Source organism: Aptenodytes patagonicus, unplaced genomic scaffold (genome assembly GCF_965638725.1).
Source record: "Aptenodytes patagonicus unplaced genomic scaffold, bAptPat1.pri.cur scaffold_60, whole genome shotgun sequence".
NCBI lineage: Eukaryota > Metazoa > Chordata > Aves > Sphenisciformes > Spheniscidae > Aptenodytes > Aptenodytes patagonicus.
In genome coordinates this window covers 129,037-147,908 of record NW_027472011.1, presented here as the reverse complement: position 1 = coordinate 147,908, position 18,872 = coordinate 129,037, and the positions used below count along the sequence as shown (strand labels likewise).

The 18,872-nt window shown below is 64.9% G+C and overlaps 3 protein-coding genes and 2 non-coding genes across 18 annotated transcripts in view; 1 reads left to right on the top strand and 4 right to left on the bottom strand.

Moving 5' to 3' along the window:
• The first annotated feature begins 389 nt into the window (after positions 1-389).
• On the top strand, positions 390-10,660 carry IDH3B (isocitrate dehydrogenase (NAD(+)) 3 non-catalytic subunit beta). Of its 2 annotated transcripts, none has more exons than XM_076363511.1 (12): positions 390-427; positions 1,048-1,128; positions 3,027-3,125; positions 3,988-4,108; positions 4,511-4,571; positions 5,081-5,213; positions 6,116-6,249; positions 6,675-6,777; positions 7,492-7,638; positions 7,759-7,853; positions 7,973-8,033; positions 10,489-10,660. In XM_076363511.1, exons 1-12 carry the CDS (start codon positions 392-394, stop codon positions 10,564-10,566), a joined length of 1,149 nt encoding a protein of 382 aa, XP_076219626.1. In that variant the 5' UTR covers positions 390-391; the 3' UTR covers positions 10,567-10,660. The 2 variants fall into 2 exon arrangements, with proteins under 2 accessions (XP_076219626.1, XP_076219625.1); XM_076363510.1 differs by lacking the exon at positions 10,489-10,660 and adding an exon at positions 8,444-9,650.
• A 216-nt stretch (positions 10,661-10,876) lies between these two features.
• NOP56 (NOP56 ribonucleoprotein) lies at positions 10,877-15,176 on the bottom strand. Its single transcript, XM_076363534.1, has 12 exons — positions 15,147-15,176; positions 14,863-14,952; positions 14,423-14,537; positions 14,182-14,343; positions 13,883-14,081; positions 13,478-13,665; positions 13,202-13,353; positions 12,894-12,994; positions 12,370-12,518; positions 12,050-12,171; positions 11,730-11,861; positions 10,877-11,492 (listed from the first exon to the last, which is right to left on the bottom strand). Exons 1-12 carry the CDS (start codon positions 15,147-15,149, stop codon positions 11,271-11,273), a joined length of 1,635 nt encoding a protein of 544 aa, XP_076219649.1. The 5' UTR covers positions 15,150-15,176; the 3' UTR covers positions 10,877-11,270.
• LOC143173317 (small nucleolar RNA SNORD57) lies at positions 11,941-12,009 on the bottom strand. Its single transcript, XR_012997525.1, has one exon. It is a non-coding gene; the product is annotated as a small nucleolar RNA SNORD57 (small nucleolar RNA).
• On the bottom strand, positions 12,250-12,321 carry LOC143173318 (small nucleolar RNA SNORD56). Its single transcript, XR_012997526.1, has one exon. It is a non-coding gene; the product is annotated as a small nucleolar RNA SNORD56 (small nucleolar RNA).
• Positions 15,177-15,965: 789 nt separating the features above from the next.
• DCTN1 (dynactin subunit 1) overlaps positions 15,966-18,872 on the bottom strand; it is an 89,277-nt gene continuing 86,370 nt past the window's right edge. For all 13 annotated transcript variants that reach the window (XM_076363526.1, XM_076363527.1, XM_076363520.1 and 10 more), the window contains 4 exons: positions 17,899-18,088; positions 16,954-17,030; positions 16,425-16,514; positions 15,966-16,152 (listed from right to left, as the gene is read on the bottom strand). In XM_076363526.1, coding sequence (XP_076219641.1) covers positions 16,015-16,152; positions 16,425-16,514; positions 16,954-17,030; positions 17,899-18,088 — 495 coding nt within the window. In that variant the 3' untranslated portion in view covers positions 15,966-16,014. The remainder of the gene's footprint in view (positions 16,153-16,424; positions 16,515-16,953; positions 17,031-17,898; positions 18,089-18,872) is intronic.

Sequence of the window (18,872 nt, the reverse complement as noted above, 5' to 3'; positions counted from 1 at the left end):
TGGGGAATGCTCAGCGCCCCCAGGGGCACCCCCAGCCTGCTCGGCACCCCCAGCGCGGGGGTCCCCGGGGCAGGGTTACTGGGGGGGGGGGGCTGTAGGGCATTGGGGGGGGGGGGGGTGTTGGTGTCCCAGGGGGCCCGGAGAAGGCCCTGGGGAGGTCTGGAAGGGGGGGATCCCTGGATGTCCCCAGGGTGCCCTGGGGGACCCTGGGCGGGTGTCTGGGACCCTCCGGCGGATCCTTGGGGGGGGGGGGTCTCGGGGGGGGGGGTGTGTGTCCCCTCCGTGCCCCGCCCGTCCGCCAGGGGGCGCCGCAGGGCTCGCCTCGGCCCCGCCCCTTCCGCCCCGCGTGCTCCCGCCTTGCCGCAGCCGCGGTGCATTGTGGGGCGGCGAGATGGCGGCGCTCAGCGTGGGGCGGGCGGCAGCCGGGGTGAGGGGGTCGGTCCGGGCTGGGAGGGTCAGACTGGGGGTGTGGGGGGGGGGGTCCGGGCTGGGGGGCGAGGGGTCGATCTGGGACGATGGGGGTAAGGCGTGGGCTCCAGGGGTGAGGGGTCGGTCTGGATGGGGGGGGGGGGGGGGGGGGTGTCAGACTGGATGGGGGGTCGGTCTGGATGGGGGGGGTCAGTCCGGGCTGTGGAGGTCAGACTGGATGGGGGGTCCGGGCTGAGGGATGAGGGGTCAGTCTGGATGGGGGGGGGGGGGGGTCAGTCCGGGCTGTGGGGGTCTCATGGGGGGGTCCGGGCTGGGGGATGAGGGGTCGGTCTGGATGGGGGGGATCGATCTGGGACGATGGGGGTAAGGCGTGGGCTCCAGGGGTGAGGGGTCGGTCTGGATGGGAGGGGTCAGTCCGGGCTGTGGGGGTCTCATGGGGGGGTCCGGGCTGGGGGGGTGTTCGGGCAGGGGGCTGCGGGGCCAGGGGGGGTTAGTTTGGGCTGGGGGGGGATGTGCAGGGGGTGGGGGTGGGGGTCAACCCAGACCCAGGGGTCGGTCTGGGTTTGGGGGGGCGCGTCCAGGCTGGGGTGTCTCACCTTCCCACTGCCTCCGCCCCAGGGTCTCCTGCGCGCCCAGAGCCTCGGGGCGTGGAGGGGCCTGCGTGCCTCCGCCGCCCTCCAGCAGATCCCGCGGGCCAAGGTGAGAGCGGGGGTCCCGGAGCCCCCGGGCCCACCCTGAGCGCGGTCAGCCCCCAGCGCAGCAGGGCACGGAGCTGCTGTGGGGAGCAGGGGAACGGGGGAGAGCGAGGGACGGGCGGCGGCGGTCCCTGGGCGGTGGAAACGCTCCCGGGGCAGGCTCCGCTCGGTGGAAGCAGCTTTTCTCGCTCTCGGAGCAGCGCGTTCTCCGGCCTCGCTCCCTCCTTCCTCGGAGGTTCCTCTCCGGCCCCCTGGCTCCCGGCTCGGCCTCGCCTGTGTGCAGAGGGTTGCCGGCAGGGTTGCGATGGCGAGTGTTTTTCTGCTGGTGCAGCTAAAACCACTAGCCAGAGTGCAGGGTTGGTCGCAGTAGCGAAAATCCTTTTCATCCAGTCCTTGCCATTTGATCCTGAATTTACTGTAGCTACCTGTAGTAATTAACATAGAATAATACGGGAAATAACGCGATAATTGCTAGAGCTTGGATAAGGTAAGAGCGAGTGGTAGCTTAGCACATACGAGCGTTACTCAGACTCCGCGGTCAGGAGAGAAGAGTTGTGGTGGAGAGATGAGTTGCTTTCTGTGGAACTAAGGGTGGAAGAAAAAAAACCCAAGTGCCAGGTAGCCAACTGACATCGTGTTTGTCACGTTCAGACCGACAGGATGGCGTGTTCCAAGCGAAAATGTCTTACGTTATTATTGAAGAGACTGAAGGGAAGGGCTCAGCACGTGAGCTGGGGCCCGTGCTGCGGTTCCCTCTGCAGATGCTTTGCTGCTTCTTGAGATTTAGGTAGGCGAGGTTTTCTGCCCTGGAACTTGATTCCGAGATACTAAAAATCAGAAATAAAGACCATCTCGCCTTTCTTTTCCCACGTGCTCTTTCATTTTGCCTTTCCGTGATCACCGTTTGCCTACGCTGCACGTCACTGACACACGTGGATTTCCCACATCACGTGGCGTTGCTGCGTGTTTACTCCTTTTGTTGTCCGATTAAATTGTTGGGTGCAGCTCTTGTCTCTGACCGTGACTGTCTAGTCCCTGAGGCTGGTTCTGTGAAATCTCTTGCCTGGGGGTCAGCTCTGTGCAGGGAATTACTTGCGAAAGAAGACGGGCATTAGTAAAAAGGACTGTGTGAAAATAGGAGGCAGCCACGGTGGGGGAGCAGGCAGCGTTGATTTGGAGGTGGATCGCCTGTGGAACGTCTCAAGAATTATTTTTGAGACTGATTTTGTCTTCGGGACCGGAAAAAAAAGCACGCTCAACAGAAAGCCGTGAGGCAGCGTGAATGCAACGGGAAGACGAGGCTGTTGCACAGGAAGGCTTAGGAGATCCTGAGGACGTGAAGTAGAAATGGGCCAAGCGCTCTTGGCTCCCAGTAGGGATTTCTGCTGTACAGAGGGAGAGCTCGTAGCTGGAAATGCTGTTTGAGAGCTTGTACCTGGAAATGCTGTTTGAGGAAAGGGTCTTCGGTTGCCAGTGGCTCACAGGATATCGGGTGTCTCTGCTGCGGGGTGCGTTCATAACAACACGGGGGCAGGAGCTCTTTAAGTTGAAGCTCACTGTTAGCACTGCAGTAAATTTTCGTTGCTAAAAACTAGGCTATGGGTGCGGATATTCTTCACGTTGTAGGTAACCTTCCTCTGGTTCGCTGCTTGCAGGTTAGGGGTCCTGTTTGGATTCTGCCTGGTTCTGCCCAGGGAAGTGGTTGAGTCCCCACCCCTGGAGGTATTTAAAAGACGTGTAGATGAGGCGCTTAGGGCCATGGTGTAGTGGGCATGGTGGTGTTGGGTCGACGGTGGGACTCGATGGTCTTAGAGGTCTTTTCCAACCTCAATGATTCTATGATTCTATGATTCGGCTCTGGGGTGCAGCAGAAGGTCTGACTGTTCTTTGCTTTCTGCGCAGTCAGAAAACGCGAAGTCTGAGGGCGCGTTCCAGGTCACCATGCTGCCCGGAGACGGGGTGGGCCCGGAGCTCATGCACGCCGTCAAGGAGGTGTTCAAGGTAACGGCTCCTGCCCCTCGGTGGGACGGGGTGGACGGAGAAGGGAGGAGCAGCAGCTGCAGACTTGGTTAAAGATGCTGCTGATCCGGAGACCCTCCGGGACCAACCTGTCTGTCTCCTCCGGTGCAGAGGAGAGCCGGTTGTGAAAACCCTGGGATCTCGCCCTTTCCGTAAATAGGTTCGGCTTGAGCAGCAGTCTTGCAAACTGTCTCATTCTTCAGTGTGAAAATATTCCCAACCTGGGGCTGCGTCCTGGAGCCAGCAGACTCTGGGTCCACCGCCCGCTCGGTCCTTCTCCCTCTGCTGAGGCAGCAGCAAGCACTGATGCTGTCCGGGCTGGTGACGGGGAGGACACGGGCCGTCCTCGCTGCTCCTGTCGGGAACGTGGCCGCAGGGCTGTTGTTGTCCAGCTGTCCAGAACCCTTTATGTCCTTCTGACCTCCTTCCTAATCTGTGATGAGCCCTGCTCTCGGGCAGCAACGTCAGAACTCGGGGAGGAAGTCAGTAGTTAATGGTTCTGTCTTCTAACACGCAAGTTCTGTCACATCAAAGGCTGCAAACGTGGGGTTGTCTGCCGCGATACCAGTTACGCAGCCGAAACTATAATTACAGTAAGGAGGGGGAGTCCCGCTGTTAAAAGTGACAGAAAACATCATTGTTCAGTTGGAACTGGAGTGACCCAGAGGTCCAGGTTCCCTCTTCTCACTGAGCAGGCAGTCTGGCTGGTTTAAGGCGTCATGTCCCAGCTCTCCGAGCCCCCCCCCCCGCCCCGTCAGCGGCCCTCTGTAACGTGTAGGCTAACTTCCCTGGCGAGCCTCTGGCCTGACGGGGCGGCGGCTCTTTCTCTGCATCTCTCGCGCAGGCTGCCAGCGTGCCTGTGGTCTTCGACGAGCATCACCTGAGTGAGGTGCAGAACATGGCGTCGGAAGAAAAACTGGATCAGGTGGTTGACTCTATGAAGGAAAGTAAAGTGGCCCTTATAGGTAAGGACCCGCGCTAGCTGCCTGTCTCTGCTCTGCCTGCGGGAAATGTTGCCTTATCTCAAACGCCATTAGGCAGGAATTTCTGCGGTCAGGGCCTGGAGAAGGAAGCATGCTGTCTTTAAGCTAAGCAGCGAATTACTGAAGTACTTATGGAGCTTACGAAAGGGGAGGTTATACCCGGCTTCTGCTTTTGAAACGAGACCTCCTAGTACGGCCCAGAGAAGCAAAGGGCCTCCTCAGCGTCCTGTAGAGCGAGAGATCAGTCTGCATGCTCGGCTGACGTCCTCTTGAAGCACCCCCTGTCCCAACCCTTGCTGCCCTGTCCCCTGGGTTCAGGCGATGTCCTTAGCGGCTGTCAGCGCGCTCCGTGTGTTCTTACTCCCGCTCGGTGTTGTCCCGCAGGCAAGATCCACACCCCCATGGAGTACAAGGGAGAGCTGGCTTCTTACGACATGAGGCTGAGGTAAGCCCGCTCCCCTGCTCAGCTGCCAGCGCTGGGCACTGACATGTCAGTCGCTGGGAAAACCGTATCGCACTTGGTCGTGGTGTTCTGCCGCTGAACCGGGGGCTGAAGGAAGCGAGTCCAGGGCAGGTGGGAAATGAATATGTTATCGGGAAGCAAAAGACCCTGAGGGACTGTCTGTGGCCAGGAGCTGCCTGTCGAGTGTGATCCTGCTGCTGCTTCCTCGGGGGCCCTGGGGAGGAGGGTGTGGGTGGCTGGAAGACGGACAGTGGTGGCCTGCCTCGACAGAGGGTCGTCGAAGCCGTGCTGTGACGAGGTGTGGCTGGCTCGTGATCTGTGAGGGGAAAGGTAGATGGATAGACAGACAGATAGCAATGGGAAGGCATCTTAGGAGGTGGGGAGCTGTTTGCACCATCACCAACTGTTACCCCCAGTACATGTAGGGAACAGTCACTGCCCCAGAAATAGCTTATGATGAAATGCTGACTCTGCTGCTGCTTCTCCCGCAGGCGCAAATTAGACTTGTTTGCAAATGTTGTCCATGTGAAGAGCTTACCAGGCTATAAAACACGCCACAACAACTTGGACCTCGTGATCATTCGTGAGCAGACGGAGGGGGAGTACAGCTCTCTGGAACACGAGGTACGGGAGCCTCCCTCCGGCGCGCGGGTGCTCTGAGTGACAGTGATGGAATCAGGAGGGTATTTAGGGATGTGAATACACGCAGACCCAACGAGGACAGTGATGGGCTGCAGGAGGGATAATGCCAGAAAAAGGGGACATGGATATTAAGGAACCTCTTGATGGGGGGTGATCCAGCGTCAGGCAAAGACACCTCATCTCTGTCTCGAAGAATCTCTGTATCAGAAATAGTGTGGCCAGCAGGAGCAGGGAAGTGATCGTGCCCCTGTACTCGGCCCTGGTGAGGCCGCACCTCGAACGCTGTGTTCAGTTTTGGGCCCCTCACTCCAAGAAGGACGTCGAGGTGCTGGAGCGTGTCCAGAGAAGGGCAACGAGGCTGGTGAGGGGTCTGGAGAACAAGTCTGATGAGGAGCGGCTGAGGGAACTGGGGTTGTTTAGCCTGGAGAAAAGGAGGCTGAGGGGAGACCTCATCGCTCTCTACAACCACCTGCAAGGAGGTTGTAGCGAGGTGGGGGTCGGTCTCTTCTCCCAAGTAACAAGCGGTAGGACGAGAGGAAAGGGCCTCAAGTTGCGCCAGGGGAGGTTTAGATTGGACGTGAGGAAAAATGTCTTTACTGGAAGAGTGGTTAAACATTGGAAGAGGCTGCCCAGGGAAGTGGTGGAGTCCCCACCCCTGGAGGTATTTAAAAGACGTGTAGATGAGGCGCTTAGGGCCATGGTGTAGTGGGCATGGTGGTGTTGGGTCGACGGTGGGACTCGATGGTCTTAGAGGTCTTTTCCAACCTTAGTGATTCTATGATTCTATGAAGTGCCGGGACTGTCAGCGTGGTGTGGGTTGGTGAGGCAGGGTGCTGGGCTGCATGGCGCATGCGGCGGCTGCTCACACTCCCTTTCCTGTCCAGAGCGCAAAGGGAGTCATCGAGTGCCTGAAGATCATCACCCGGGCCAAGTCGCAGCGCATTGCCAAGTTCGCCTTTGACTACGCCACCAAAAAAGGGCGCTCTAAGGTCACGGCCGTGCACAAAGCCAACATTATGTGAGTGCCCCAGGAGCGGGTTTGCAGCGCTGTCTGATTGTCAGACACGCGACCGCTGTCACGTCTCGGACCTTGTTGCTCTCAGCTTTTGATCCCGATCGGAGCAATGCCGGTCTGGTTCCAGAGAGGCTGGGCTTTCCCTGGGAACAGTGTTTTTTCCTCTCTGTGTGGTCTCAGAGGCTGTCAGCTGAGAAGGGGAAAAGCTCTGGCATTGAAAGCTCATCCCTCGTTGCTCCCCCTGGGCCCCGATTTCTCCGGCTGTGGCTGTGCAGTGGTGCGGGGTGCCCTAGGGTTGCCTGCCTTCCCCTGCCCTGCTGTGGTGGGACTCCAGTTGCTCTTGGATTACCTGCTGCTGTAATGATTTCGCTGCTGTAATGATTTCACTGCTGTCCTGCAAACCCTTTGATGCGTTTCTTCTCTTGCAGGAAATTAGGCGATGGGCTCTTCCTGCACTGCTGTGAAGAAGTGGCAGAACTGTACCCCAAGATCAAATTTGACACCATGATCATCGACAACTGCTGCATGCAGGTGAGGATCCCGTTTCCCTGCCCCAGAGCTGCTCTGCACCGCCTGCTGCTGCTGGGCCTGCTGAGCCGAGCCATAAAGATCCGAAACCTGAAAAGCTGCTGCCGCTGACAGGTTGCGGCCGCCCTGGCCCGAGGTTTGCTCCTTGCACAAGGCAGGATCCTTCTCCCTGCTCTGCTGCAGGTGAGGGCAGGAGCTGCAGGGATCGAAGGTGGCAGGGGCACGTAGAATCATAGAATCACAGAATCGTTTAGGTTGGAAAAGACCTTTAAGATCATCGAGTCCAACCGTTAACCTAGTACTGCCTAGCCCACCACCAAACCACGTCCCTAAGTGCCACGTCTACACGTCTTTTAAATACCTCCAGGGATGGTGACTCCACCACTTCCCTGGGCAGCCTCTTCCAGTGCTTGACAACCCTTTCAGTGAAGAAATTTTTCCTAACATCCAATCTAAACCTCCCCTGGCACAACTATGTCTCATCTGGGCTTGCAAAACTCTGCCAGGTGACGTAGGTCTGTGGCTCCCGAGCCGTTTCGGCAGGGCTCCCCGTGCTCCCGGCTGTCACCTGAGCACAGTTTGGGGATGTTTTCAGACACGGTGGGTTCTGCTGCTCCACCGGATTCGTGTACCCTGCCCTGTCCCGAGGGCTGTCGAGCTGCCTGCAGCCCGTGTTAGGTGTGCAGGGCCTCACGTCCTCCTGTTCCCTCTGTGCAGCTGGTGCAGAACCCCTACCAGTTCGATGTCCTGGTCATGCCGAACCTCTACGGAAACATCATCGATAACCTGGCGGCCGGCTTGGTGGGCGGTGCCGGCGTGGTTCCCGGGGAGAGCTACAGCGCCGAGTACGCCGTGTTCGAGATGGTGAGGAGCCTTGGCTCCCCCGGAGGCTGCTGTGCCGTACCAGCACCCCGGGTTATCCGGGGGGCTGCTGGGGACAGGGGTGTGGAAGATGGTCCATCACCGTGGCTTCTCCTCCCACAGGGCGCCCGCCACCCCTTCGCCCAGGCCGTGGGCAGGAACATCGCCAATCCCACCGCCATGCTGCTCTCGGCCACCAACATGCTGCGGCATCTCAAGTAGGTGCCTTTCACGTGGGGGTGCGGTGGGGTGGGCAGCGCTGCCTCGGCCCTGCCGGGGCGTGTGGGCAGCCGGAGCTGACGGAGGGACTGACCCGCGGCTCCTTTCCTCTCACCAGCTTGGAATTTCACTCCAATTTGATCGCGGATGCGGTGAAGAAGGTGATCAAAGTTGGAAAAGTGAGTGTTGGGCAGCCGGCCTTGCCGCGTGTCTGTAGCTGCGTGAGTGTTCGTGGTAGCGAGCTGCTTGGCGTCCTCCCTGACGGACAAGTGCGAGTCTCGGACCTCCTCGCCCGTTTCCAGCTCAGAAACCTGCGTGCGTGCAGCTGTGGCTGTAGTCGGCTGCAGTCGGCCCCTCTGCGCTTGTCTCGGGGATTGCTCCTGCTGCCCATAGCGGTGCTTGCTGGCTAGGGAAGGTCTGGCAGGGCTGGGGGACGTCAGATGGCCCCTTTCTCACGTGCCGCCCCGCTGGGGTCTCTGGCAGGGTGCGTGGAGGGAAGCTGCTCTCCTCTCCCTTCTCGCAGTCGTTTCACTCCGTTCACGATCACGTTTCTCCCTTGTTTCTCCCCTTCCCTGTGTTGGATTTTTAGGTTCGGACACGGGACTTGGGCGGTTACTCCACCACTTCTGACTTCGTGAAGTCTGTGATTGACAGCCTGCACCCCCACTATGGTGCCTAGGAACCCCGCTCGCCCCGGGGAGTCGGGGACTTCACTGCACCCTGCAGCAGCTTCCCGTAGCTTATGGCCCAGCAGCGCGTCCTTCCCCCCTCCCCACCCAGCGCAGCTCGCCCTGGCCGAGGTTCCCTGGTGCCCTGGGGGAGGAGGAGGAGGAGGAGGAGGAGGAGGAGGGCGGCTCTCCTCCTGCCCAGCCCAGAACCCAGTAACCACCCCCAGTCCCCGCCAGCGGGGGTTGCTGGAGGAACCCAGGGCAGGGCTCCGTTCGGAGTGAGGATCCCCGGGGTCCCTCCGGTTCGCGTAGGCAGCGTCTCCGCTGTGCCCTCCCCGCGATGAGGGCAGTGCGGATCTCGGGGCCTGCTGGGGAGACTCGGGGGTGAACGGGCAGCGCCCCGAGCTTGGCAGGCAGCTCCCGGGGACAGCGGGACCACGGTTACTGGAGGAGCTGTCTGCCCGCAGAGGCTTTAGCAATAAATGGGACCACAGGGCCGAGTCCCCCCATCCAGGAACGCGCAAGGGCGAGCTGCTCGCCCAGAGTGAGGTTCCCCTTTCTGGCACAATCCCGTGTGTAGGGAGAGGCCGTGAGGCTGCGTCACCTCCTGCCTGCTGGGAACCGGTGCAGGATGGGGGGGTGGGGGTGGGCTGCTCTCTTTGGCCCCACTGTGAGTTTGTGGCTGGTTTCTGAGAGCCGGGGGAACTGCCTGGTGAGCACAGGGCTCCCGGCTGAGCCACCCCGGCTAGGGCAGCCCCTCTGTGCGCGGCGAATGCTCACCCCCGCGGCAGGCAGAGCCCAGGACCATCCAAACCGCTGCACTCCTTCACGGCGGCACCCCGAGCTCTTCGCCCAGCGGTGTGAGCCCCTGGAGCCCGTGGGGCTCCCGGGGGGGGGGGACCAGCAGCGGTGTGGGGCTGGGCTCCCGAAGTGCTTGGTGGGACCACGGAAGCTCTGCCCTGGCAAGGTGGCTGCTGTGGCCGGGGCAGGGCGCTGTGGCTGTCTCTGTGTGTGTGTGTGTGTGTGTGTGTGTGTGTGTGAGAGAGAGAGAGAGCACGACTGGGACATGTATTTAATGCTGTGCTGTGTATTCATGTTTGCAAATAAAGGGTCCAACGCTTCCCTGCACCCCTGGCCGGCCCAGGTGCTGTTCCCCACCTGGCTGTGCCCCCTGCACCGCACCGGGGCGGCTCAGGGTGGGCCCAAGCCCGGGGGGGGAGTGGGGGGCCAGGGCAGCTTGTAGGACAACTGCTGAGGGCGCTTGGCTGGGGCCAGAAGCCGGGCTGGCAGCGAGCGCAGGGCCATGGCCGGGCCCTGCCTGCAGCAGTGGGAGCTGGGCTTCAGCCAGGGCTCAGCACCGGTCCTGCACCACCGCTGCCAGCCCCTCACCGTCCCCTCCAGCCTGCTGGGGTAGGTGAGCCCCGGGGGGAACTTCTCTGCCCGGGAAGGGGCTGCCATGAAATCCTCTGCCGCTTCAATTCCTGCTCCCATCAAAGCCTGCCTGGAAGCAGGCACCGGCAGAGGGGCCGGCAGCCCCCGCAGTTACTGACCACCTCCTGTGGCGGGGGCTTGCTGAGACACCCCCGTGGGGCCGAGGTGGCTGGGACACCTGTGCTGGAACCAGAGGCAAGGGCCCAGCGCTTGTGCACACCCACGGACACGCCCTGACACACGCCCAAGCGCAGACGGGGTGCAACGGAGCTCGGGGTGGCCGATGCCCCTCTCGGCTGGCGTGGGGCAGGACGGGCCTTCAGCTCCTGCAGGCTGTCCCCACTCCCCCTCCTCCTCGCTGGGGCACGGGGACACTCCTCGGGGACCCCCCTCCCCCCCAGCAGGAGCTGCAAAGGGCCTTGGGGAGTGGGGAGCCCGATCCTGCAGTGACAAGCACCCAGCATGGGGCCGGGGGGGTCCTCGCCGTGCTGCGGGGACCCCCTCCCTCCTCGCTAACGCTCCCCTCTCCTTGCAGGTGCGCACAGCGGACATGGGGGGCTACGCCACGTCCCTGGATTTCACCCAAGCCGTGATAGCCGCCCTGGATGTCTAGGGCCCCTCACCTCGTCCTCCCTGCTCCCGCCCGGTAATTTATTGCTTCCCTCTAATAAACGTGGCCTCTGCAGCATGACAGGGGTCTGCCAGGAGCGCTCCGAACACGCGCGGCACCTCTTCCCTCCTCACCCGGCCGAGCCGGGGAAGGATGGTGGCAGCCCCCGTGCCGGGAGCGGGGAGAGCGTGGTCACCTCCCGCCCAGGCGAGGGGAGGCAAAGCCACGCTGGGGTGCCCTGCAGCCCCTCCCGGGCTCCTGCCCGTACCCCTTCAGCCACGTCGGCTGCAACAACACAAGACAGAAGAGGATCAACAGCAACCTCAGCCCTTTATTGAGGTTCAGTCACACCGAGCGGTCTCCTGCACCACGCAGGCTGTGGGCACGGCCCCGCGACAGACACCACGCGCAGCCCGAGGCGCCCCACGGGAAGGGGCCACGGGGGCAAGGGGGGGGGGGCTCGAGGAGGCAACGCTGTGCGAGGCACAGCGAGGCTCGGCTGGGCCAAAGGGACTCCTCGAGACCACCAGGTGCCAAAACCGTGTTTAATGCGGCCGCCCTGCCCCATTACACTGCCGGGCACGCAGCTGCCATGAAATAGCGGCGGCCAGAGGAGGGGCCGTGCACGAGGCCACGCCAAGCTGACCTGCCAGTCCGTGAGTCCGTACTGCTGGAGCACGGCCCGGCTCCAGCTCCTCCCTGCTCCCCTAGTCCTCCTCCGAGTCCCTGGCCCTCTCCTTCTCCTTCTTCTTCTTCTTTTTCTTCTTCTTCTCCTCCTCCTCCTCCTCCTCCTGGTCAGCCTCTACCGTTAGCTTCCTTTTCTTCTTGGGTAAGGCCTCTTCCTCCAGCCCGTTCTCCTCCAGCTCCACTTCAGCCTCCAGCTCCTGCTGCTTCTTCTTTTTCTTCTTCTTGGGCTCTATATTGTTCTCCTGAGGGGAAACCCAGGGGTCAGCGGGAGCCGTGCCCGACCCGGGGAGCTGGGTGGCTGCCCCAGGTCCTGCCTCCCCTCACCCCTGGGGGGGCTGGAGCCCAGGCACCATCCCACAAACCCCGCTCGGCTGCGGGACGGCCGGGCCAGGAATAACCGGGACCCGCTGCTCCGCCAGCCTAGCACGCAGCAGGACAGGGCCGAGCCCCCTCACAGCCTCGCAGCCCCCTGCCTTCACCTCCGTCTCCAGCACCGAGTTCTCCACCTCCGCGGCCGCAGCCAGGGCCTCCAGCTGCCGCTTCTCCCTCCTTTTCTTTTTCTTCTCCTTCTTCTCTTGCTTCCTCTTGACCTCAGCCACCACCTCGTTCGCCTGCCGGAGGAGAGAGGGAGCTCATCAGCGCAGGAGAGGTTCCCAGCCCAGGACCCGTCCCCGCCCAGCGGCACCCGTCGGATCAGCCTCATTAAATCAGTCTTTTCCCTCCACAGCAGGTCAGGATGGTGGTTTGACATCATGTCCGACAGCAGGGCCCTGCCCGCCCGGGCCCCCAGCAGCCTCACCTCCACCACGGCCTCCTTCATCACCTCCAGGTTCTTGCGGGGCGGCTCCCCCGTCTCGTAGAAGGCCAAGCGCTCCTCCACCTGCTCCCGCAGCTTGTCCCCGAACACGCTGGTGGGGACTTCTGCGGGGAGAGGAGAGGGGCTCAGCACCCCCCGGCCCTGCCCGCCCCGGCACCCGCCTCCCCCCCCCGCCCCGCGCTCTGCTCAGACCACAAGCGTCACCATTCACGCAGTGAGATGCTGTTGACGAAAAATATTTCCCATCATCGCAGAGGCCGCCCGGGACCCCGTCCCCCCGCCCGCCCCGGCCCCGCGGGCACCTGAGAAGCAGTCGATGCGGGAGGCGATGGTGCACTTGTTGGCCAGGTAGCGGGAGATGCGCCCCTTGTTCTTGGCGGCCGCTCGCCCGATGAAGGTGGAGTGGAAAATGAGCCCGTACTTGGGGGTGTTCCCTCGCGTCTTCAGAGCCCTGGAACCGGCCAGCGGAGCTGTCAGGGGCGGCACGGGAGCGCCCGGGGCCGAGGGCACGCCCGGACCGGAGCCGCCGCCGGCTGCCCCCCCCTCCACCAGCAGCCCCAAGTCTTGCCCGCAGGCGGCACAGCGCGACCCACAGGACAGACGCCTTCCTTCCCCCCCCCACGGCCCTGCTAACCTCCGTGGGTGCCCCGGGGCATGGCCCCGCCGTCGGGCACCCGCAAGGCCCCGCCGGGCCAGACGGCAAACCACGGTGGTCGCTCAGAGGCTGGGGCTGGCTGATCACACGCGGCCAAGGCTGCGGGGGCCCGGCGCGTCGCAGCCAGCAGCCCAGGGGCCTGCCATCACCGCGACCACCCCGCAGCGGTACCTGAAGAGGGCTTTCTCGGCCCCCAGGATCTGCACCGTCGAAGCCGGGTACTTGGCCAGGTTCATCAGGCTGCCGGCGTGGGAGATGAGGCGGGCGCCCACCTGGGACGGAAGGGAGTGGGGGGTTACGGCTGCCCCCACCCCAGGAGCTCAGCTCAGCTCGGCTCGGCTCCAGGCCGCGCGCAGCCCCCAGGCCAGGGATCAGCAGTGAGCGGTGTCAGCAGGACAGCTCAGTGGATTGACAGATTCACTTGGACATCATCTCCGCGGCCTGGGGCAGCCCGGGGCGCACCCGCGCTTCGCACTCACCACCTCCCCGATGAGGGCCGAGAGGCTGGGAGCCACCTGGCTCATCTTGGAGCGGAGGTATTCCTGCAGACCCTTGCGGTACTCGGAGAGCGAGATGACGCGGCTGGAGAAGCTCTCGATGTTGATGAGGTCAAGGGGGGAGATGTCCATCCCTAGCGAGACGGGCGTCGGGGGCTGAGCAGCACCTCCCAGGGCAGACAGGACCGCTCCTGCCGCCGCGAGCCCCCCGGGAGGTGCAGCGCTCCGGTGGAGCCGCCGCCGCCCGTCCCCACTCACCCATGGAGGAGCGGGAAGCTTCCAAGATGGCCTGCGCCTTGGCGCTGTCCATGACGATCTCCTCCAGCCCCTCCAGGCTCTCCTCGCTCAGCTCCTTGCGGTTCCCGATGAACTTGGCCAGCTGGCAGTAGATGTAGTTCTCGGAGACGATCTTGATCAGCTCGGGGAAGTGGTACCCGTACCACTCCCTGCGGGGACAGCGTCAGCGCCGCAGCCCGGCCCCTCCTGCCCCGCGTGTCCCCCCGGGCACGGTCCAGCCACGGCACCGTCGCCCTGGCCGGGCTGTGCTGGAGTCGCTGCTCTCCCTCCCCGTTCTGTACAGGCAGCCGGAGGGGGCAGCTGCCTGCGGTAAGCGTGGGGAGACGGACCCGCGCCGCCCTCCCGCCCCGGGGACCCCCCTCTCACCGCACGCGCATGGAGAAGGTGTTGATGTCCTTGTCCAGCTGGTCCAGGAGGCTGATGGACTGGATGATCATGTTGTCCACGCGGTTCACGTTGAACTTCACCTTGGCCCGGGAGTAGCTGTGGCCGAGGCCCAGCTGGGCCTTGGAGGCCGACTGGGCGGTGAGGCCCTTCACCAGCGCGTGGAAGTGCAGGCGGATCCCTGCGCGGGGACCGAGCCGTCGCCGTCACCGCCCGCGGCTCCGGCCCGGCCCCCAGCGCTGTCCCCGATGGCAGCGGGTCCCCCCGGCTGCCGGACTCACCCCGCAGGATCTCGGCCACCACCCCCCCGGTCTGGCACTGGTAGCCCAGCTCCTCCAGGATGGCGGCCCCGATCTTGGCGTCGGCGACCCCCAGCAGCGCCTTCTTCTTCTTGGCCGGCATGGAGGTCTCCAGCAGGAGCCGCAGGTCTTCGTGGAGGATCCCTGCGGTGGGGGGGGGGCGGTCAGCAGGCCCGCGCGGTTCCCCATGGGGGGGACCCCTGGCGCCCCCTGCCCCGCTCACCCTCGGAGACGGCGTTGATGTTCTCCAGGGCGCTCTGGGCCGACTTGAAGGGGGCGAAGGCCGCGAGCTTCACCACGTTGTGGAACTTGCCGATGGTGAGGACGCTCTCCTCCACCTGCGGGGACGGGGCGGCCGGTGAGGGCCCCGGCGGGACGGGGCGGCCCCCGCGGGGACGGGGAAGCGGGGCCGCCCCCAGGGAACGGCCCCCGGACGGCGGGGAGGTCGGCAGCGTCAGGGAACGAGCGCGCCCGGCCCCGGCCCCGCTCCCCCCCCCCCCCGGCCCTTCTCGGCCCCCCCCCGGTTTCCCGGCCCCGGCCCCGCTCCCCCCCCGCCCCGGCCCCTCTCCGCCCCCCCCCCCCGGTTTCCCGGCCCCGGCCCCGCTCCCCCCCGCCCCGGCCCCTCTCCGCCCCCCCCCCGGTTTCCCGGCCCCGGCCCCGTACCTGCGGCAGCAGCAGGCTGATCTCCTCCACCTCCCGCACGGCGAAGAGCGCGTACCCGGCGGCGTGCTCGAACAGCACGTGGAGCAGCACCTGCGCCGGCACCGGTCACCGGGGGCTCGGGGCGGCCGCAGGCCCCGCTCCCGGCCCGCCCCGGCACAGGAACCCCGAGCCCGGGCTCCGCGGCGCCCCGAGCCCGCCCACGCCCATCCCCGGCCCCCGCCGGCCCCGGCCCGGCCCGATGCGGGCGGATGCGGCCGGCCCGGCCCGGCCCGGCGGACACTCACCATCCTGCCGCCGCCGCCGCCTCCGCCGCCGCCCGGAACTGGCAGCGCCCCGCCGGAAGCCCGCCCAGCCTTCCCGCAGCCAATCAGCGGCCACCCCTCCGCGCCCCGCCACCAATCAGCGCAGGCCGTCCTCGACGGGGCCGCCGCCAGCCAATCAGATAGAGGACGGGGCGGTCCCGCCTCCCTTTGCCGCCTCTACCAATCGGGCCCAGGAAGCGCCGCGGCCGCCCGCCCCTTCCCGCCCCCCGGCCAATGGGGGCCGCCCGCGCGCCTCCCGCCCTTTCCCGCGCTCCGCTCCGCGCCCCACGCCGCGCCGTTCCCGCCGCCGCCTCCCCCGCCCCCCGCGGCGGGACCCCCCGGTTCCCCCCCCGGTTCCCCCCCCCGGTCCGGTGCAGGAAGGCGCGGGGCCGCGGGCAGGTTCAGGACAGCTTTATTCGAGAGCGCGAGTGCCGAGGCCGGGGCGGGGGGACGGGACGGGACGGGACGGGACTCCGGCCCCCCCCGGTGCAGCCCAGGCCGCGGGGGGTCCCGGGGGACCGGCGGCGGTTTGACGGGCGGCCCGTAGTGTCTGACAGCGCTGGCAGCAGCGGGAGAGAGGGAGGGGGGGCGGCGGCGGGGGGGGGGGAGCCCCCGGCAGGGCCCGGCTCGCCCCGGGGGAAAGCAGCTGCGGCTCCCGGCAGGGACCACCGGGGGGGGGAAGCGGCCGGGTGCCCCCCGGAGGAGGGCAGTGAGGGGGGCGGCGGCACCCGCGGGGGGTGCCGAGACCCGGGCTCCGGGTTTAGGACTGGGCTCCGGCTGGGGGGGGGGGGGGGGGCGGTGTGTGCAATGAACCTCAGTCTGTGCGGGGGGCCGGGGGGGGGCTCCCGGCTTAGGAGACGAAGTGGTGCCGCAGCTCGTGGAGCAGCTCCGGGGTGAGGAGCAGCCTGTGCGCTTGGCTGTGCCCGGGCTGGCAGGGGAAGGTCACTTTGCCGTAGTACGCCATGCCCTCCTCCTTCTCCTGCTTGGCCTGCAAGAGCAGAGCAGCCGTTGGGGGGGGGGGGGAAGCGGCCGGCCCCCCACCCCCCCCCACCCCCGTGCCAGCGGGGACCTGGCCGGCACAGCACCGGGACGGCGCCTCCCCCCTCCCGCCCCCGCCTCCTGCAGCCAGCGACGGCTGCCACCGGTCCTGGGGCCCCAAGCACCACACCGGAGCAAAACGGGATGGAGCAGGGAGGGTCCTGCTCCGCCCCGTCCTTTGGCCGTCGCCCCCAGGGCCCCGGACACCCCAGGGGGTCTCACCTTCAGGAAGGAGGAAGAGGGGAAAATGCCAAAGTTGGTGGGGACGCTGGCACCCAGCTGCTGCTGAACCGTCTCTCTCATCGTGTCGTCCTGGGGGGACGGGGGGGGGGGGGGAGGAAGAGCACGACAAGGTCACCTCCAGAGCCGCACCGCTGCCCCGCAGCCGCTCCTGCCCCTGGACGCAGGCTCGCCGCCCCGCAGAGCCCCTCGCCGCCCCGCATCCCCGGGACAAGCCAGAGGGCTCAAACCCGGCTTTGCTTCGGAAGGGGAAGGGTGCAGCACCTCGGCCCCCGCTGCCGCAGCCGGAGGTGCCGTTAGGGCTCGCCGAGGTGCCGACAGCACCAGCTACGGTGCCCGCGTTGAGACGCGCACGTTCGTTTCCCCCACCAGCTGGGGGGGACAGGAGGGCTGTGCCTGGGGGTGCTGCCGGGACACCCACCCTCCCACGCCAGCACCCCGCCCCAGCAGCAGCCGGAAAGGTGCCTGCAGCCCGCGCGGGTGCAGGCGGCAGGGACGGAGCTTGCCTTACCCTCAGCGTGTCAATGCTGTTTTTGAGAGACCACAGGCGTGCCGTCTGTTCCAGCAGCCGCGCTGACGAGCTCCTTGCTGCAGAAGACGGGAGGTGAGAAACGCGGGCACCCGCGGGGCTGTCCCCAGCAGGGCCAAGGCTGCGCGGGCGTAACGGCAGCAGCGGCACTTGTCCAGTGCTCTTTACCCCAAACGCCCCCAAACGCGGAGCACCGGGGCCCGCCTCGCAGCCCTGACGGACGGCGAGCCCTGCGGCTGGGCGCAGATCAGCACCGCAGCACGAGCAAGGCAACGGCCACCGCCGTGCCGGCTCATCCGAATGCCGACGCAGGGGAGAGGGAGGTTTACAGGAGGGAGGAGAAGGAAGGTGTCCCCCCCGGGGCTCGAGATCCAGCCAGCCACAAGCTGCGGGGCACGATCCAGCGTGTGCAGAGCGCCAGCTCGGCCAGCTCAGGTTCTTTGTTACCGGAGGAGGTTTCGGGGGGACGAGAGGCTCCCGGCTCAGCCAGCAGCGCTGTAGGGAAGAGGCTGAGCCACACCGACTCCAGGGAGCAACCTCGGCCCCTGCGCGCTGGTCCGGTGCCACGCTGTCCCCTGACACGTGAACGCCCGCAGGCAGGGGGACGGGGATGGCCGCCTCCTGGGGGCACGAGGCCATTCCCTGCTGCACAGGGAAACCCGGTCAGCGCGAGCCACCCGGGATTACTGCCACCAGAGCAGATCCCTCGCAGGCAGGTCTAAACGGGTAAGCTGGAGCTCTGCCCTGGAGCAAAGCCTGCTCTGGATGCTGGCTGGGTGGGAAGGAAGTGCCGGTCCCTCCCCGGGGCAGAGGGAAGACGTGGAGGTTGCTCACAGACCGTGGGCCAAGCTCCCTCCGACTCACAGCTGCCCGTGACTCCCCTGCTCCCCAGACGCTTCAGCCAAGGAACGTTTGTGTAGGACCTACCCGACTTGGTCTGCTTCATGTCCACAACCTTGGCGTTGGCGCTCATCTGATAGAGGGTTTCCAGGAGCTGGCTGGTCTTGCGATACAGCATGTGTGTGGCCAGACCTTCTCCCTGCTTGTTCTTGGGGAGGGAGATCTTGGGTACCTGCAGAGGCGTCAGGCTGGCCAGCTCCATCTTCATCTGGTCTCCCTGGGACCGACGGGGAGAAGGTCATTAGGGGCAGGGCGTTTATTTGGGAGGAATTGAGCAGAGAAAATGCGGCGTAAAGGCAGCAAAAAGGAGAGCCCAAACAAAAAAACAGAGGGCATAAAAATATAGCCCAAACCACCAGAGGGTGGACCTTCCAAGGGTGGGAGCACGGATGCCCACGGACAGCAGTGATGTCCCAAACACACCAGGACGCCGGAGGGAAGCCCTTGGACAACCAGCTGAGCACGCGTAAGGCTTGGGGAGGGGGAAACAAGGTCAGCACCTCAGTATTTACAGAACCGTAACTGGACAGTGGCCACGTATGTGACTCATTAGATTTAAGAGCTATCATTAACAGCTTCACAGTTGTGCATAATAATCTGCATAATTACATGTCTGTGAATTAATATTAGTGGAATGTTATTCAGTTAATTAGATTATTTGCTGCTTTGCCAATTTCCTCATAGTGCGTTCGTTAATCAATAAATGCCTTAATCAGCCGGCATCAGCCGGCATCTGAAGTCCCCCGTCTGAAGAGGGGACCAAGGCTGGGCAGTGACACCACCAGCACCCCCGGCTCTGCCGGCCGCTCCGGCTCCCAGCCGCCGACCCTGCGCTCGGACCAAGGGCTTGGCCCCTTCCCCAAAGGAGCCAAAGCCCGTCACTAGCGGAGAGCTCGCCGCGAGCCCCGCAGCAGAGCCGTGCTCCTGACCATCACCAGATGCGGTGGACTAAGCGCCCTTCCTCCAGCTCATCCCACGCGGACCGCATCCCACGCGGACCG

Coding starts and splice junctions, on each gene's coding strand:
- IDH3B (XM_076363510.1), top strand. CDS start 392: ATGGCGGCGCTCAGCGTGGGGCGGGCGGCAGCCGGG. Junction 428..1,047: donor TGGGGCGGGCGGCAGCCGGG/GTGAGGGGGTCG, acceptor CCTCCGCCCCAG/GGTCTCCTGCGCGCCCAGAG. Junction 6,778..7,491: donor TCGACAACTGCTGCATGCAG/GTGAGGATCCCG, acceptor CCCTCTGTGCAG/CTGGTGCAGAACCCCTACCA.
- NOP56 (XM_076363534.1), bottom strand. Junction 14,538..14,862: donor TCAGCCTGCTGCTGCCGCAG/GTACGGGGCCGG, acceptor CCGTCCCCGCAG/GTGGAGGAGAGCGTCCTCAC. Junction 13,666..13,882: donor ACCTTCTCCATGCGCGTGCG/GTGAGAGGGGGG, acceptor CTGTCCCCGCAG/GGAGTGGTACGGGTACCACT.